General features: G+C 42.3%; 1 protein-coding gene across 1 annotated transcript in view; it reads right to left on the minus strand.

Moving 5' to 3' along the window:
- Window positions 1–20094, minus strand: part of LOC140210924 (dynein axonemal heavy chain 8-like) — a 504855-nt gene that overhangs the window by 440141 nt on the left and 44620 nt on the right. The window contains exons 5-6 of the mRNA XM_072280194.1: window positions 11110–11270; window positions 9676–9852 (exon numbers count right to left, since the gene is read on the minus strand). Coding sequence (XP_072136295.1) covers window positions 9676–9852; window positions 11110–11270 — 338 coding nt within the window. The remainder of the gene's footprint in view (window positions 1–9675; window positions 9853–11109; window positions 11271–20094) is intronic.

Genomic DNA, 20094 nt, shown 5'->3' on the forward strand with positions numbered 1-20094 from the left:
CTGTGCTAAAGTTCATCTACCTTATTCTGTATACTGCGTGCACTCAAATATAACACCTTCAGTCCTTTATCCACCCTTTGATTTTGTGTGCCTTTTATATTAAAGCATCCTGTTGCCTGCAATTTTTTTCCCTTATCATCAGCCTCTCCTTGCGAGGAGTCTCACTACAAATTGCCTCTGTTTATAAACCAACTACCTCATCCTCAGCCTTATCATTCTGGTTCCCACCTCCCCTGCCAAATTAGCTTAAACCCTCCTGAAAAACTCTAGCAAACCTTCCCGCAAGGATATTAAAACCCCTCCCTTGGGTTTAGGTGTAACCTGTCCCTTTTGTACAGGTCATACCTTCCCCAAAAGACATCCCAATGACCCAGAAATCTGAACCCCTGCCACCTGCACCAGTTCCTCAGTCATGCATTCACCTGCCAAGTCATCCTATTCTTACCCTCACTGGCACTTGACACAGGCAACAATACAGAGATTACCACCCTGGTGGTCCTTTCTTTCAGCTTTCTACCTAGCTCCCTAAAATCTCTCTTCAAGACCCCCTGACCTCATATATCTATGTCAATATGCACAAAGACTTCTGGCTGTTCACCCTCGCCCTAGAGAATGCCATGGACCTGATCTGAGACATCCTTGACCCTGGCACCAGGGAGGCAACATACCATCCAGATGTCTCTATCATGCCCACAGAATCTGATCTCTGTTCCTCTGACTACAAATCTCCTATCAACACTAGGGTCCCCTTTACCTTTCTGCTCTTCTGAGCCACAGAACCAGACCAGTGCCAGAGACCCAGTTACTGTGGCTCCCCTTGGAAGGTCATTCCCCTCAACAATATCTAAGGTTGTCTACTTATTTGTTGTCCAGACCATGTAACCTACTCTAGAGGTTGCCTGGAATCACACTACTGCATAGCCCTCTATCTTTCTAAGCCCCATGTACCTATCTAACAGTCTCTTAAAAGACCCCATTATACCTGCCTCCACCATCACCACTGGCAGTGCATTCCACGGACTCACCACTCTGTGTGAAAAACTTACCCCTGACATCACCCCCCCCATACCTACTTCCAAGCACCTTAAAACTATGCCCCCTCGTGTTAGCCATTTCAGTCCTGGGAAAAAGCCTCTGGCTAATCCACATGATCAATGCATCTCATCATTTTATACACCTCTATCAAGTCACCTCTCATCCTCCATCACTCCAAGGAGAAAAGGCCAAGAGCACCCAACCTATTCTCAAAAGGAATGCCCTCCAATCCAGGCAACATCCTCATAATTCTCCTCTGCACTCTCTCTATAGTACCCACATCCTTCCTGTAGCGAGGTGACCAGAACCAGGTGAGAAGAAAGCATAGGGAGAATGTATGCAGGGAAATATGAAAATATGGTGATTGAGGCAGATGCAATAGAAGGCTTTCAAAGCCATTTGCACGGGCAGATAGATAGCAAACATTTAGTGGGATATGGGTTAAATGTGGGCACACGGGATGAGTTTAGATGTCATCTTTGTTGACGTAGACCAGTTGGACCAAATGGCCTGTTTCCACGTTCTATGACAATGGTGGGAGAATGAGAGAATGAGGACTTGGAAAACTTTAGAAATCAGTCAAGAGGAAGAAAAAGTCACAGAGAGGAGGCGTGTGTATCAAATATCATACTTACATTCAGAAAGTATTATCAAAAATTGTATTTTTATAGAAATACAGTAAAGAAAAGAATAGAATAGGACCAGAAGAAAGAGGCAAAAGTGGATCCAGAGTCCAACACTCAAATGTTCTATAATTATGACTGAGCATTTCTGGAATAAGACTGACAGAGTTAATAGTCTTTTTAAGAAATCTGGGGAGAGAATAAGAAGAGAAAGGAGAATGAGAAATGATCAGAGGACAGACACTTGTTGTAGAATTGTACTTTCTCTTTATTATTGACCATTCCCTACTTAACCACCTCCAGGCAGACAGACACTTTCCACCCCACGCCTCCCCTCCCAATACATTTCTTACTCGAGCTAGTGACAATGGGGGATTTCTCTAGAAATAACTCTAAATCATGTATTTTAGGATACTTCCAGGATGCAGAAGTCAATGTTTAGACCCTACTGACACATTATCTGCATTTTAATTTGATCAGATGATCTTCAGAGTGTTACACAACGTTGAAACAGCCTTTATGGCCTACCATATTAATGCCTATGTATGCTAAATCTTACCTCCATTGGCTATTCTCCACTCTTCTGGTACCTTACCCATGGCTAACAAAGTTATAAAGATCTCTGCCAGGATCTCAGCATTCTGGCATAACAGCCTCGGATAGACCTGGTCAGAGCCTGGGAATTTATCTACCTTAATGTGTTTCAGGACTGTTCCCTCCCCTTAACTCTCTAGATTCTATGTCCTTCTCCAAGGTAAATACTGACAAAAAGTATTCATTTAAAATCTCACCCACTTTCCTAACACATAGACTGCCACATTGATCTATGAGAAGGTTATAGGATTAACAAAGTAATCTAAATTTGGAACCACAGGAAATGGGTAAGGTCTTAAACAAGTACATCTCATTTATATTCGCAGACAAGTCCAGGAAAAGACAAGATAACTGGAATAAAATACTCTCTTAGGCAAACTATAATGAAACAACTTGCTTCTAATTTTCCAGTTTAGGAAAGTTAATTCATCCTCACGTTTTTACAATCTTAGTGCAATTACCTTGTCTACCTGACAACGTCTGGCATATTATCAGACATGACACATTCCCCTCAATGTCAGGAAAACAGAAGAGCTGGGCAATTACATCAGGAAGGGATCGGGTGCACATGCTCCTGTTTACCTCAACAATGCTGAAGTCTTCTCACTGCAAGTAGCATAATCAAAGACCCACCCAGTCCGGACAGTCAATCTTCTCCCACCACCCCCCTTCAATGGGCAGAAGATAGAAAAACCTGTAAGCATGTACCACATTGCTTAAGACAGGTTCTAACCCCATTCGAAGACCATCAAACAGTTCCCAAATACAGTAAGATAGACTTCTGACCTCACAATCTACCCTGTTATGGCCTTGCAACTTATTGTCTATCTGCACCGCACTTTCTCCATTAACAGCAACATTTTATCTACATTCTTTATTGGTTTGCCTTGTACTACTTCAATGTACTGTTGTAATGAATTGATCTGTACTAATAGTGTTCAAGACAGGTTTTCACTGTACATCAATTTACTCCTTACATGCTAATTTTAATGATCAATGTCACAGTAATCCAATTGCTTTGTTTCACCTCCCAATACAATCTTTGGATGTTCATAATTCTAAAAGTTTTTAAATCGACTAAGTGGTTTTCTTCATTAATGGACTTCTTACAACTATTGCCCAAACCACTGTTTGGTTCATCGATAATTCATTCTTTTTGTCACAGTTCACAATTAGTTTGCCTTGGTACAACAATTGACCTTAAAAATCTTAGATAAAATCGTTATCTCAAGAACATTATATAGCAGTACTACTGTAACTATTTATTTAATAGATTATTTAATTGGCTTATATCAGTGTCAGCATCCGGCTTTCCTTCGTAAATTCAGTTGTGTTTGAAGTTGTGTATAATATAACATAATATCCCCACTTTCTTCAGGGATCGCTCCCTCTGCTATTTTCTTGTCCATTTGTCCTTCTACACTAATCTCCCTCCCAGCACTTAACCCTGCAAGTGGTCAAAGTGCTACACCTGCCCACTTACCTCCTCCCTCATCTCCATTCAGAGCCCCAAGAAGATGAGGCAACACTTCATCTGTGAATCTGTTAGAGTGATCTATTGTGTCAGGTGCTCCCGATGCTGCCTCCTCTACACTGGTGAGACCAATTGTAAATTGGGGGATCACTTCATCCAGCACCTCTACTCCATCCACCAAAAGCTGAACTTCCCATTGGCCAAACATTTTAATTCAGATTACCATTCCCATTCCAACAATTCCATTCATGGCCTCCCCTTGTGCCAGGATGAGGCCACCCTCATGGTGAAGGAGCAACACCTTGTATTCCATCTGGGTAGCCTCCAACCTGATGGCATGAATATTGGTTTCTCTTTCCAGTCAAAAAAATCTCCCCCCTCCCCACTTCTTAATTGCAGCACACACAAAATTCTGGAGGAACTCAGCAGGCTAGGCAGCATCTATGGAAAAGAGTAAACAGTCAATGGTTTGGGCTGAAACCCTTCATAAGGATCTCAACCTTGAAGGTTGACTATTTATGCCTTTCCATAGATTCTGTCTGGCCTGCTGAGTTCCTCCAGCATTTTGTGCATTGTTTGGATTTCCAGCAGCAGCAGAATTTCTCGTGTTTGTGGTGTCTCTTCCCCTGTTCCCCACTCTGACCTCTTTCCTCGTCTCACCTGCCTATGATCTCCTCCTTCCTTTCTCCTATGGTCCACTCTCCCATCAGGTTCCTTCTTCTCCAGCCCTTTAACTTCCCTACCCACCTGGCTTCACCTTTCAACTTCTAGCTATCCTCCTTCATTGCCCCTCCCCCTCGTGTCTCATGTTTACGATATGACACAAGTTTCTCAACACAATAAAGAGCTGAAGCCCAAGGAAAATCCATTGCAGAAACAGCAGTCATAAAAACCACAGTGCTCATTTTAGTTCCTGGAGAAAGCAAATAATATGTAAGATTTTGAATATCAAGCAATTGGGGACTATGGGGAACAGAAACAGAGGAGAGATGAAGTCTAGGGTAGTTCTTTATGACAATTTTGAATGGCAGAGCAGGCTTGAGGGGCTGAGTGGCTTACTGTGTTCCAATTACTTTCTTGTGTTCAAAATAAAACTGAAGTGATACTTTCATCAACCTCCTTCTATCTCATACTCTCAGGCATATATACCAAAATCAAATACCCATTACCACAACCACCTCGATGTTCCTTAGGTTTGTGTCAGAACTCACCTTGAAAGTGGAGAAGGCTGAAGATAGTCTGCTGCTATGGGAATAGGAAGGGGAACTGAAACAGCATGCAGTTGAAAGCTTGAGATGGCCATTATGGATAGAGTGAAAGTACTTTTCAAATTAGTTACTTGGTCTGTGCTTGGTGGAAGCCAAATCGGGTGCACTGAATGTAGCAGATGAGGTTGGAGGGGGTGCCTATGAATCATTGCCTCATCTGAAAGGGCTATTTCAGTCCCTGGATGGTAGTAAGGAGGAAACATATATGAACAAGTGTTGAACCTCTTGTGTTGAAATTTAGTAAAGCTAAAACGTGTTGAAATCTAGAAAAGGGAGGGCATTGTTTGGAAATGGTCCAAGTGAATTTGAGAGCAGCATGGAAGTTAATGAAACTGACAAAATTGAGGAGTTCCACACGGGTGCAGGAAGCATGCTGAAAGCAGTCATTGATGAGTGGTACCAGTGAAGGTTTGGAATAGGAACAGCTCCATGTACCTAACCAAAAGGCAGGCATAGCTCGGCTTATGGCTACACCTTTCATTTGTCGTAAGTGAGAGGAATCAAAGGAGAAATTGTTCCAGTTAAGATCAAGTTCAGCCAGATAGATAACTGACCCCTGTCTCACCACTCCACCTCCCTTTATTTTGGGTATTTTCCCTCTTCACTTTCAATGCTGATGCAAGGTTTTCAACCAACAATTCCTTTCTACAAGCACATGCTGTTTAACTTGCTGAGATTCTCCAGCAGATTATTGCTCCAGATTTGAGCATCTGCAGTATCTTATGTCTTCAGTGTATTTTTCCACTTGGAATATCAAGAAGTCTGTGCACCTCTATATTTTATGTTTTCCTGCAAAGAATTCTTGGACTTTTGGAAATTTGCAAACTTTCATAGTCTTAAGTCGGGATATAACATAATTGGAACAACAGTAGCCACTCAACCCCTGTTGTATTGTACAACCCAATGATTAACTCAACATTAAGAATGTTGAATTTTCCAACTTCAGGTAACCCTGAATGATTTGTTTTCGTTTTCTACACATTGGGTATACGACAGTCTTTTTTTAAAAAAAAGGGGTTCGATTGCATTGAGTTTCTTTTGTTTTGTGGCTGCTTGTAAGGAGACAAATCTCAAAGTTTTATATAGTCTACATTCTCTAATTATAAATATACTCTGAACTTTGACTCCTTACTTCTGGAACCTTTTGCCCTCCTCGCCTTACAATCTATCTCCAATCACCCACCCCACCATTGTTCCCTTTTCAATCCCTTCCCTCTCTTGGTTCCATCCACCCACCAGCCACAGATTTCACCCACCACCTCCCTACTCTATTATCCAGTTGTGATTGCATCTGCCCTTCATCTCTCCTTACAGTTCCCATTATCACTTTCTTTACTTCCAGCACTGGTAGCCTTTGCATTCCTGCTTAATGCCCTCCTAGTTGTCTCCACTTTCACTCTCCCATCCCTCTCCAGCACCATCTAGCTCTATCTGCCCCTTTTCTCTATTGATCATCCATTTGCTCCTGTCTTCTATCTCCATCACTCCTCCTCCTCTAGGAGGCTCAATCTGTCCAATATCCTTCTTCAATCACCTCAGGCTCCTATCTCACCAATTCCTGTCTCCTCTTTATACTGCCCTTCTCTCTCAACTCAGTCCTGAGAATAGAATAGAATAGTGCAGCACAGTACAGGCCTTTCAGCCCACAATGTTGTGCCGACCCTCAAACCCTGCCTCCCATATAACCTCCCACCTTAAATTCCTCCATATACCTGTCTAGTAGTCTCTTAAATTTCACTAACGTATCTGCCTGCACCACTGACTCAGGCAGTGCATCCCATGCACCAACCACTCTCCGAGTAAAAAACCTTCCTCTAATATCCCACTTGAACTTCCCACCCCTTACCTTAAAGCCATGTCCTCTTGTATTGAGCAGTGATGCCCTGCGGAAGAGGCGCTGGCTGTCCACTCTGTCTATTCCTCCTAATATCTTGTATACCTCTATCATGTCTCCTCTCATCCTCCTTCTCTCCAAAGAGTAAAGCCCTAGCTCCCTTAATCTCTGATCATCATCCATACTCTCTAAACCAGGCAGCATCCTGGTAAATCTCCTCTGTACCCTTTCCAATGCTTCCACATCCTTCCTATAGTGAGGCAACCAGAACTGGACACAGTACTTCAAGTGTGGCCTAACCAGAGTTTTATAGAGCTGCATCATTACCTCGCGACTCTTCAACTCTATCCCTCGACTTATGAAAGCTAACTACTCTTTCTGTGAGGAAGCTTTCAGGGATCTGTGGACATGTACCCCCAGATCCCTCTGCTCCTCCACACTACCAAGTATCCTGCCATTTACTTTGTACTCTGCCTTGGAGTTTGTCCTTCCAAAGTGTACCACCTCACACTTCTCCGGGTTGAACTCCATCTGCCACTTCTCAGCCCATTTCTGCATTCTATCAATGTCTCTCTGCAATCTTCGACAATCCTCTACACTATCCACAACACTACCAACCTTTGTGTCGTCTACAAACTTGCCAACCCACTCTTTTACCCCAACATCCAGGTCGTTAATAAAAATCACGAAAAGTAAGAGGTCCCAGAACCGATCCTTGTGGTACACCACTAGTCACAACCCTCCAATCCGAATGTACTCCCTCCACCACGACCCTCTGCCTTCTGCAGGCAAGCCAATTCTGAATCCACCTGGCCAAACTTCCCTGGATCCCATGCCTTCTGACTTTCTGAATAAGCCTACCATGTGGAACCTGTCAAGTGCCTTACTAAAATCCATATAGATCACATCCACTGCACTACCCTCATCTATATGCCTGGTCACCTCCTCAAAGAAGCCTATCAGACTTGTTAGACACAATCTGTCCTTCACAAAGCCATGCTGACTGTTCCTGATCAGACCATGATTCTCTAAATGCCCATAGATCCTATCTCTAAGAATCTTTTTCAACAGCTTTCCCACCACAGCCGCAAGGCTCACTGGTCTATAATTACCCGGACTGTCCCTACTACCCTTTTTGAACAAGAGGACAACATTCACCTCCCTCCAATCCTCCAGTACCATTTCCGTGGACAACGAGGACATAAAGATCCTAGCCAGAGGCTCAGCAATCTGTTCCCTCACCTTGTGGAGCAGCCTGGGGAATATTCCGTCAGTCCCCGGGGACTTATCCATCCTAATGTATTTTAACAACTCCAACATCTCCTCTCCCTTAATATCAACATGCTCCAGAACATCAACCTCACTCATATTGTCCTCACCATCATCAAGTTCCCTCTCATTCGTGAATACTGAAGAGAAGTATTCATTGAGGACCTCGCTCACTTCCACAGTCTCCAGGCACATCTTCCCACCTTTATCTCTAATCGGTCCTACCTTCACTCCTGTCATCCTTTTGTTCTTCACATAATTGAAGAATGCCTTGGGGTTTTCCTTTACCCTACTCACCAAGGCCTTCTCATGCCCTCTTCTTGCTCCTCTCAGCCCCTTCTTAAGCTCCTTTCTTGCTACCCTATATTCCTCAATAGACCCATCTGATCCTTGCTTCTGAAACCTCATGTATGCTGCCTTCTTCCACCTGACTAGCTTTTCCACCTCACTTGTCACCCATGGTTCCTTCATCCTACCATTCTTTATCTTCCTCACCGAGACAAATTTATCCCCAACATCCTGCAAGAGATCCCTAAACATCGACCACATGTCCATAGTACATTTCCCTGCAAAAACATCATCCCAATTCACACCCACAAGTTCTAGCCTTATAGCCTCATAATTTGCCCTTCCCCAATTAAAAATTTTCCTGTCCTCTCTGATTCTACCCTTTTCCATGATAACGCTAAAGGCCAGGGAGCGGTGGTCACTGTCCCCCAGATGCTCACCCACTGAGAAATCTGTGACCTGACCCAGTTCATTACCTAATACTAGATCTAGTATGGCATTCCCCCTAGTCGGCCTATCAACATACTGTGACAGGAATCCGTGACAGTCCTGATGCAAGATTTAGAGCTGAAACATCAACAATTCCTCATCCCCACCTCCACAGATGCTGCTTGACTCAGAATTCCTCCAGCACATTGTTGAAAACTGCCTTGAGCATTTTACTGCTACAAGGAAGATAGCTGTGAAAATAACAAACTGTTAAGGTATAAGTTGTCCTTGCATCAGAATACATGAGCCAGAGTCATTCTTATATTAGCAGCCTAAATGTAAATTTGGTCCTTCATGTGTTACTTGTAAAAATTCAGAAGCCTCCAGCTCAATGGTCTAATGTGAAAGTGCATAATGTCAACCCCCTTTTATCCCTCTCCAATATTCTATTCCCTAACGCTATTCTTTGTGTTATGACCTCGCTGCTTCATAGCCACAAATTTGCCTTCATCTTTTCATTAATCCCAACATATTTGCAATCTGCTACTTCCTTCTGAATAAATAACAGATGATCTTCTTGATTTGTCATTGACCTGCTTGCACGATAATTTTAATTAGCTGTTTGTTGTATCCAATTGCTCTGTCATGCAAATGTACTCCCACTGACTAATGAGCTATAATTGATATGATTAATTGGATTTGGATAAAGATATGACTGATTTTATTGAACCTGAATATATCAGTGCAGGCATTAAATGTAAAATAACCATGAAAACAACTGGAAACTATTCTGCTGAAAATTAGATAAAATGCATTTTATAATACCAAGGATGCTTATAGCTGTTTACTTGATAACTTTACCTTTATCAGTTTTGATTGACTTATATTTAACACATTGATTACTGCCTTGCAATGTTGTCCTTTAAGTTCTTCTATGATGGAATTGAATTGAGCTGATGTGCATTTCCAGTATTCGAGTTCAGTGAGTGGACCTGAACCTTCAGCTTCTTTCCTCACTTGATTACTTTGTGCCAGCACCTACACATAAAAATAACAAAGTTTTACACCGTTTTTCACAAAACTCTTAATATGTACAGTCCTTCCAGGTGAGGCGACACTTCACCTGTGAGTCGGCTGGGGTGATATACTGCGTCCGGTGCTCCCGATGTGGCCTTCTATATATTGGTGAGACCCAACGCAGACTGGGAGACCACTTTGCTGAACACCTACGTTCTGTCCGCCAGAGAAAGCAGGATCTCCCAATGGCCACACATTTTAATTCCACATCCCATTCCCATTCTGACATGTCTATCCACGGCCTCCTCTACTGTAAAGATGAAGCCACACTCAGGTTGGAGGAACAACACCTTATATTCCATCTGGGTAGCCTCCAACCTGATGGCATGAACATTGACTTCTCTAACTTCGGCTAATGCCCCACCTCCCCCTCGTACCCCATCCGTTATTTATTTTTATACAGACATTCTTTCTCTCACTCTCTGACTATACCCCTTGCCCATCCTCTGGGTTCCCTCCCACTTGTCTTTCTTCCCGTGCCTCCTGTCCCATGATCCTCTCATATCCCCTTCGCCAATCACCTGTCCAGCTCTTGGCTCCATCCCTCCCCCTCCTGTCTTCTCCTATCATTTTGGATCTCCCCCTCCCCCTCCCACTTTCCCACTTTCAAATCTCTTACTAACTCTTCCTTCAGTTAGTCCTGATGAAGGGTCTCGGCCTGAAACGTCGACTGTACCTCTTCCTAAAGATGCTACCTGGCCTGCTGCGTTCACCAGCAACTTTGATGTGTGTTGCTTGAATTCCAGCATCTGCAGAATTCCTGTTGTTTTTCTCTATAATCTCTAATGTCTTTACTCAGCACAGTGCTATCGACTTATTTGTCCAAATCTGAGGTTTATAATCATTGTTGCATTTCCAGGCACATGCATTCCTTGTCCTGCTGCCCTCCCATTAAAGATTTCTAACCTCAGCCTATTGTTTCACAGAAGGTAAGCTCCTGTCCCAATGAGCTAACAAATGTTATCTTAAATGCTAATGTTCTCCTCCAGTAAAGAATTTCAATCTCAGCTCATGATCTTACAACACACTTTGCTTCTTGCCACATTGTATAGTGCAGTTCAGTGAATCCCATTTAAGTTTTTAATCACCTTTTTTAAACTAACTGCTAATTTTACTTACAATGCATTTTTCTGAGGTGAAAACATGAGTGAAATACTGCAATGTTAAAGCAACTTGGTAATAAAACCATCTAGGTTTAATGCTTCCAAACATACAAACCAGTTCTAATTGATTGTGCCATTTCAAAAGTAGATTTTCAAGCTGTAAAACCATTTCTGGATTGGACGCTGCTACCCTTATTTGTTCAAAAGAACGCAGTTGAGAAAGATCAACTTTTTCACTCTTCAGTACTACAGCATTTTCAAGGCTTGTTTTTGTACCTAAAGAACATATCATCCAACAAAACAAAGTTAACTCAAATAATAGTTTAAGAATTAATACTAATGAAGTTCACCCATTTTAACTAAATTTTGAACTTCAAATACAAGCAGAAATTCTCTATATTCACATTTAGACACATCATGCCAATGGATAACACTGTTTTATGGTTCTGCAAATTGATTGCCTTACTTTATAGTAAACTCACAGACACGAGGAAATCTGCAGATGCTGAAATTCAAGCGACACACACAAAATGCTGGTGAACGCAGCAGGCCAGGCAGCATCTATTGGAAGAGGTACAGTTGACGTTTCGGGCCGAGACCCTTCGTCAGGACTAACTGAAAGAAGAGCTAGTAAGAGATTTGGAAGTGGGAGAGAGAGGGGGAGATCTGAAATGATAGGAGAAGACAGGAGGGGGAGGGATGGAGCTAAGAGCTAGAAAATTGATTGGCAAAAGGAAGACATCTCCTTCTTCCTGGAATGAAAAGCCTCATCCTGAGAGCAGATGCAGCGGAGATGGAGGAATTGCGAGAAGGGGATGGCATTTTTGCAAGAGACAGGGTGGGAAGAGGAGTAGTCCAGGTAGCTGTGAGAGTCCGTAGGCTTATAGTAGACACTTCCCACCCTGTCTCTTGCAAAAATGCCATCCCCTTCTCACAATTCCTCCATCTCCGCCGCATCTGCCCTCAGGATGAGGCTTTTCATTCTAGGACGAAAGAGATGTCATCCTTTTTTAAAGAAAGGGGCTTCCCTTCCTCCACCATCAACTCTGCTCTCAAACGCATCTCTCCCATTTCAAGCACATCTGCTCTCACCCCATCCTCCCGCCACCCCACTAGGAATAGGGTTCCCCTTGTCCTCACCTACCACCCCACCAGCCTCCAGGTCCAACATATAATTCTCCGTAACTTCTGTCACCTCCAACAGGATCCCACCATCACATCTTTCCCTCCCCCCATCATTTCTGCTTTCCGCAGCGATCGCTCCCTACACAACTCCCTTGTCCATTCATCCCCCCATCCCTTCCCACCGATCTCCCTCCCGGCACTTATCCTTGTAAGCGGAACAAGTGCTACACATGCCCTTACACTTCCTCCCTCACCACCATTCAGGGCCCCAGACAGTCCTTCCAGGTGAGGCGACACTTCACCTGTGAATCGGCTGGTGTGATATACTGCGTACGGTGCTCCCGATGTGGCCTTCTATATGTTGGCGAGACCCGACGCAGGCTGGGAGACCGTTTTGCTAAACACCTACACTCTATCCGCCAGAGAAAGCAGGATCTCCCAGTGGCCACCCATCTTAATTCCACGTCCCATTCCCATTCTGATATGTCTATTCATGGACTCTTCTACTGTCAAGATGAAGCCACGCTCAGGTTGGATGAACAACACCTTATATTCCATCTGGGTAGCCTCCAACCTGATGGCATGAACATTGACTTCTCCAACTTCCGTTAATGCTCCTCCTCCTCTTCTTACCCCATCCCTTATTTATTTATTTTTTATTATTTTTTTCCCTTTCTTTTTCTCTCTCTGTCCCTCCCACGATAACTCCTTGCCTGCTCTCCATCTTCCTCTGGGCTCCCCTCCCCCTTTCTTTCTCCCAAGGCTTCCCGTCCCATGATCCTCTCCCTTCTCCAGCCTTGTATTCCTTTTGCCAATCAACTTTCCAGCTCTTGCTCCATCCCTTCCCCTCCTGTCTTCTCGTATCATTTCGGATCTCCCCCTCCCACCTTCAAATCTCTCTTACTATCTCTTCTTTCAGTTAGTCCTGACGAAGGGTCTCGACCCGAAATGTCAGTTGTACCTCTTCCTATAGATGCTGCCTGGCCTGCTGCGTTCCACCAGCATTTTGTGTGTGTTGCTTTATAGTAAACTATCAGGTTTCAGAAGGCAGCAGGAAGAGTGATTCAGCACCCATTTTATGCAGCACCTGATTTTCTTTTCATAATAAGCAAAACAAATAGCTGCCTGTTTATTCTCGTCCTTTTTGGTTACCCAGGGACAGATTTCACACTCTGTAGGAATTGTGAGACCGGCAAAAAAACACTTTAACTGTTAATCAGTTAACTAATATGGAGTATCTAATATAACACTTCTCAGCAACCAACTTGTAAACAGCATCCTGAACCAAATTTAGCTAGATTCAACCATTCAAAAGTGTTAAGGCCCTGACACGGTTTTTAAATATTCACGGTAAAACAAAGAATACCTTAACATATATGAAAAGCTATTTAATTTTTGATTCTGCAAACTATTTTTCAGCATTTTAATGTGTTAAACTGGCTCCTTATTGCTTTTAAAAATCCTGTGACAATCTTTAATTGCAAGGCTCAAGTATCGCATCATTCACTCTTCTTATTTTAAAATGTGCTGTGTCAGTTCAAGCAGCACTACTCTGAAAAATATTGCTTCTGTCAGCTCTGCTTGGAAGCTACAGCTTTTGTAACTATCCCTTAAAGAGGTATACCACCACAGAGGCAATCCACATGAGCAACATTAAAAAGTACATAAGTTGATAAGTCAACCTTGCCCCACCATTTCACAAAATAATGGATGATCTACCTCAAACATTTTCTTACACTGTGCCATTTGTTTTTATTTCTTTAATAACAGAGATCTACTTGAACCAGTGTTCTTTTGGAAAAACAATTCCAAGGACTTTTCACCCTTCTGAGAGAGAGAAAAAAAAGTCAGTCCTAAATGGTCAATGCTTTATTTTGAGTCTCCGATCCTTAGTTCTAAAATTGACACAGGCTAAATATCTCCTTCCCTCCAACCACCTTTTTGCCTTGTTGATCCCCCAAAGAATGTTTCATTCTTTATAACTCTAGAGATAATAGCCTAGCTGCTAAGTGCCTACTCATATTACAGATTTCTCTTTCCCAATGAATAGTTTCGAGAACCTTCACTGCACTCAAATTATAACAACTACATTCTTTCTCTGGTATTCAAGATTTTCCAGCTTCCAGGGTTGTTAGCTGATTAAAGAATGGACAGAAATAACAGTGGTGGTGATAAAGTGCACCCTAGATAAGACTGCTAAATTACTTTGTAAGAGATGTGTCTTTGTGCAAAAACCGACAGAAACCCTTCAGGGCCCTTGCAAAAAGGTACCAAGGAGATGTCACAAGGAGTAATATTGCATGCATGAGTACAGTCTATGTATGCATACACTTTGAGGAAGCATCTAATTCTAGCAAATCCTTGCTATGCACTGTAAGAAAACTGTTTGGTTATGAAGCTTGGATGAACTTCCTAACACACCAGACGGTAACTAACTGTGACATGCAGCCTGTCAACAAATACACTCAAAAACTTCTATAGCTGTACCGTGGAGAGCATTCTGACAGGCGCATCACTGTCTGGTATGGAGAGGCTACTGCACAGGACTGAAAGAAGCTGCAGAAGATTGTAAATCTAGTCAGCTCCATCTTGGGCACTAGCCGACAAAGTACACAGGATACCTTCAGGGAGTGGTGTCTCAGAAAGGTAGCATCCATTATTAAGGACCTCCAGCACCCAGGGCATGCCCTTTTCTCACTGTTACCATCAGGTAGGAGGTACAGAAGCCTGAAGGCACACACTCAGCGATTCAGGAACAGCTTCTTCCCCTCTGCCATCCGGTTCCTGAATGGATGAAGCTTTGGACACTACCACACTTTTTTTAATATACAGTATTTCTGCTTTTGCACATTTTTAAATAATCTATTCAATATATGTAATTGATTTACTTGTTTATTTATTATCTTATTTTATTTATTATTATTATTTTCTCTCTCTGCTAGATTATGTATTGCATTGAACTGCTGCTGCTAAGTTAACAAATTTCACGTCACATGCCCGTGATAATAAACCTGATTCTGATTCTGAAATCAGAATAAGCTTCCTGTAATGACAATGAGGCTAGGAAGCTGAGAGCAAGGGGTAATTTTGTTTTTGATAAGCAAAGCAGTCCAAACACCTTTCGTATCCCTGTACTCAAGATCAGAGGTTGTCACAAACATTTAATGTGGACAAAATTTGGAAACAGGTTTTACAACAGCTGGTCATCATCTGAGTAAATAACAACTGTTACTTCTCACATTTGTGAAGCAGAAAAAAAATTACACTGGAAATTAATTACATTATCATTGACATAATTTGTAGGAATTATACACAGAAGTGAGTGCAAATGAATATTCTATCAAAAGATCAGCACTGAATTTCTACTGGGCATGAAGAAGTCTGGTTATGGGTATGACTTTGGTTCAAATCAGATTATGCCTATTTGTATTTGAATATCAGGGACCAGAAATTCCTTTGCAATAATAGCTTACTTCAACAATGCAAAGGAATATGGTCCCTGGAACAGGATAGTTTACTGTTTCATTCTGAGTCAATTTTTCTAGAATGCTAAAAAAAATCAAACAGCCTTTGTTAGATTGATGCCACTGACAGTTTTTAATCATTCATTGAATGGATGCATAGCAATGTGTTCTTCCCTATCACTAATTACCTTTGACCAGAGAAACAGTTAAGGGTCAACTATGCTGGTGGATCTGCAGCGACATTGATTAAGCACATCAGATTTTTAACTGAAGGATGTTAGTGAATCAATTTTTTTTTAAACAACATCTAGTAGTTACTTTTATTACTTTTAAATTCTCCAGCTTCCAGTCTGGAATTTCAACTAATTTCTCTGGATTAATGCTCCAGCCCAACTTGTTGCTTAATAACTTAATGACAATGCCACCATACCCTATTTTTCACTAAACAGTGAATGTTATGATCAGTCATATTAGCCCAAAACATTGCTGCAGAAAATCCTTGGGGCAGTGTCCTGGGTCAGTCAAGATACTGCCCCAAGAAGTATCCTTCATAAAATCAGAAGTACAATGTTTGCTACGATTTCAGAATATTCAATTCCGTAAGTTATTGCATGCAATATGGACAATGTTCAAGCATGGGATGGTAAGTGATAAGTTCATAAAGCAACAACCATCTCCAATAAGAGCGTTAATCAGAAATTTTACTGATAATAGTAGCTAAAGAATAGGTTAGGAACTGGATGTTTCTCACCACTTCAAGTCCTTCAATCATCTACAAAGCGCATGTTAGAACTATGTTGGAATTCTCTCATCTGCAGCTCCACAACCTCTTGATACCATCCAGGACCTGTACTCAATTGTCTGCAATAAACATCGACTATCATTCACGACCTTCTCACTGCAGCTGCAATTCCCATCTTGTGGACATAACTGGAGAGGCTGGTATGTACTCAGAAACGGCAGCATATACATCCAGACCTGTAAACCTGGTAAAGCCTTCTTCACGAATAACTGGAAAGTATACCCAAATTCAGGGAACTGTCCCAATTATGCTCCCAGAATCATGCCTTACCAAGTCCCAAACTCCTCCATCACTATATATAGAGAGTACATCTGCCCAACCAGCAAGAAAACCCACCAAAAATGGCAGGGGTGGTACACAAGCAGAAAAAAGTAGCCTTGAGCGACCTCAACAAAAACACCACAACATTAAGATGAACGTGGGGAAGAAAACAACTTCTTAATCACCACATATCATTCTCTCTCAGGTGATGAATCGGTGTTTCCTCAGACAGTCATGCAGTATTACAGTAAGGAAACGGGCCCTTCAGCCCAAACAGTCTATGCTAATAACAGCATCCTCCTTGCTGTAGTATGTTGCTCATGTTCGATACATAATAGTCTCTGTTCCCCACGTTTGACACGTAATCCCCACAAACCCCTCACATCCATGTATATATACAATTGACCTTTAAATGTTGCATCTGTACTCACCTCAACCACTTCCTCCAGCAACCCATTCCAGGTACTCACAACCCTCTGTGTAAAGAAGTTTCCACTCAGTTCTCTTTTAAATATTTTCCCCTCTTATCTTGCACCTGTGTCCTCCCCAATCCTGGGGAAAAACTATGAGTGTCCACCTCATTCATACCCCTCATGATTTTATAAATATCTGTGAGGTCACTGTTCATTCTTTCATGCTCCAAGGAATAAAGATTAAGCAAGGCCAACCTCTGCCTATGACTCAAACCCTCTAATTCAGGAAGCACCTTCATAAATTTCTTCTGCACCCTCTCCAGATTGACAATGTCTTTCCAATAACAGGGTGACCAACACTGAATGCAATACACCAAGTATAGTCACACCAATAACTTATTTAAGTGCAACATTATGTTCTTATTCCTAAACTCAATGCCTTGACTATGAAAGCCTGATGCAAAACACCATCTTCACCACCCTGTCTACTTGCATGGCCCCTTCAGTAAACTCTCATCAGTGCCCTGCCATCTACTGTATAGGTACTACCTGCTTTGAATGTTAAAAAAGCATCACCTTACACGTTTTCCAAGCTGAAATCTATTTGCCATTCCTCAATTTATCTCCCTAACTGATCAAGATCTCTTTGTAATTTATTGCAAGCTGTTCAATTAGTAACATCAGCAAATATGTTAATCATTCCATGCACATTCACATCCAAATTATTTACATAAATAATGAGTAACAACAGTCCCAAACCTGACCCAAGGCACCCCAAAAGTCACAGGCCTCCAGACAGAGAATCAACCTTCAACCATCATCCTCAGCTTCCTATCACCAAGCCAATTCAGAATTTACCTCCTGTGCTCCCCCAAATAGTTCTCTGAAACTGCACTAGTGGCACTAGTGGTTTCTCTGAAACTTCCCTGACCCCCAATAAAGTTTGTGCAGGCCTTGGAGATTTTCCACTTCAAGGCTGCAAATACCTCCTTCCTCATAATATGCAAAATATGCAAATAATCCAAGACTTCTGTTATTACCCTCATTTCTTTGATATTCATAAAATTCCTCCAAGGAGAAATGGGCATCAAAAATCTCAGCCATCTCCTGTAACTCCACACATGGATAGCCCTGATGGTCTTTTTAAGGACCTTTCTCCCCTTAGTCTCCCTGCTAATGTAATTGGAAAAGCCTCTTGGGATTAACTTTAATGCTGCTGCCAAGTCCATCTCTTACCTCATCTTTGCCTTCCCTCTAAAACTGCTCTAAAACTTTTTATATTTATCAAGAGGTTCATGTGTATCCAGCTGACCAAAGGTAATAGATGATTCCTTCTTTTCCTGACCAGAGGCTCAGTATTTCTCGTTTGCCCAGGATTCACCCCTCACCCGAACAGAAACATGCTGTCCCTTGACTCTTGACATGGCCTTTTAAAAACTTCCCACTTGTCAACTCTTCCTTTTCCTTTAAATAGACTCACCCAGTTGATCCGAGCTAGATCCCACCTAATATACCCTCATTTGGCCCTACTCTAGTTCAGTACTTTAATCTATGGGCATGTTCTATCTTAGTTGATTAACTATTTTACAACAAATAGAATCGTGGTCACTGAACCCAAAGCACTCCCCACCTGCCACTTCACTTGGCCCATTTCGTTCCCTAAGAGGTGGTTCAGTATTGTTCCTTCCCAAGTAGGTTCCTCTATATTTCATGTGAGGAAATTGCCTTGGATTTACCACACAAATTCCACCCTACTTAGGCCCTTTGCACTCTGGGTGGTCCAGTCAATACTGGGAAAATTCGAACTTCCACTAGCACTACCATACTATTCTCACAACTATGTACAATTTCTCAACACATCTGCTCAAATTCCACTGATTACTGGGGTGGGGGGGGGGGGTCTACAACTTAGCCCTACCAAGATAAACTTCTTCTATATAAATGGACCTGTTAGATGATCCTTTTAAAATATCTCCTCTATGCACTGTGGTTATGTCCTGCCTAACTAAATAGGTAAAAACCCCTCCAGTTCTACCTGTTCCTCCATCCACCTAAAGCATTGGTATCCCGGAATGTTCAGCTGCTAGCTCTGCCCTTCTCTCAGCCACATTTCAGTTATGACCACAAAACTCCAGTCCCTAGAATTCGTGCCCTCAGTTCATCCACCTTACTTGTTGAGCTGTGCTTTGAAATTGATGCAATTAAAGCAATGGTCCTATCTGCCCTTTTACTGTTAAAAAAAAGGCTTACATGCTTTGATTACTGCCTATATCCCTGTCACTGACTTCGCTCTTTGGAGTTGTAACCCTCCCCCACCCATCTAGTTTAAACCTTCCCCGGTAGCAAAAGCAATATTTCCCTCTAGGATGTTGGGCCCCCGCTGGTTCAAGTGCAACTCACCCCTCTTGAACAGGTTGCCTCCACCCCAGAGGAGATTCCAATCGCTGAATCCCTGCCCCCTGCATCAGCTCTTCAGCAGCATACTCATCTGGCCCATCTATCTATTCCTAGATTCACCAATATGTGGCAACGGTAATAATCCAGAGATCACTACCCTCGAGGTCCTGCATTTTAATTTCTTACCCAACTCCCTATACCAGGAGTTCTCAACGTGGGATCCGCAGACACAAGGCTCCCTGACTTCCTACATCTTGCAGGAGCATTTCACTGCCAAAACTACCATTCTGTCTACTAAGGATTGACAACAATAAAAACCTTCCCTTTTCTTACCTATGCTTTCTCACTGAACCCTTTTCAAAGAGCTGCTCTAACTCTTACTACCTGGTATACTTAATCCACTCCATCAGGCCAAAGCCTCTGCTCTCCGCTCTTGCCATTAGTTAAATAATTAGCCGATCAATTATTAATTAACAATTTGCAAATGTGCCTCTTTTAGGCTCCTGTTAATTGAAATTCACCAGAAAGTCCCGAGACCTGTCTCTTTTAAACTCTCGAATCTCACGCTCCAAGTCCCAGTTCCTGTTGTTGCGAAGGATTTGAGGATAAGAACAGGGAGGTTTTGTTAGTTGTACAGA

Source organism: Mobula birostris, chromosome 2, assembly GCF_030028105.1.
Source record: "Mobula birostris isolate sMobBir1 chromosome 2, sMobBir1.hap1, whole genome shotgun sequence".
NCBI classification, from domain to species: Eukaryota; Metazoa; Chordata; class Chondrichthyes; order Myliobatiformes; family Myliobatidae; genus Mobula; species Mobula birostris.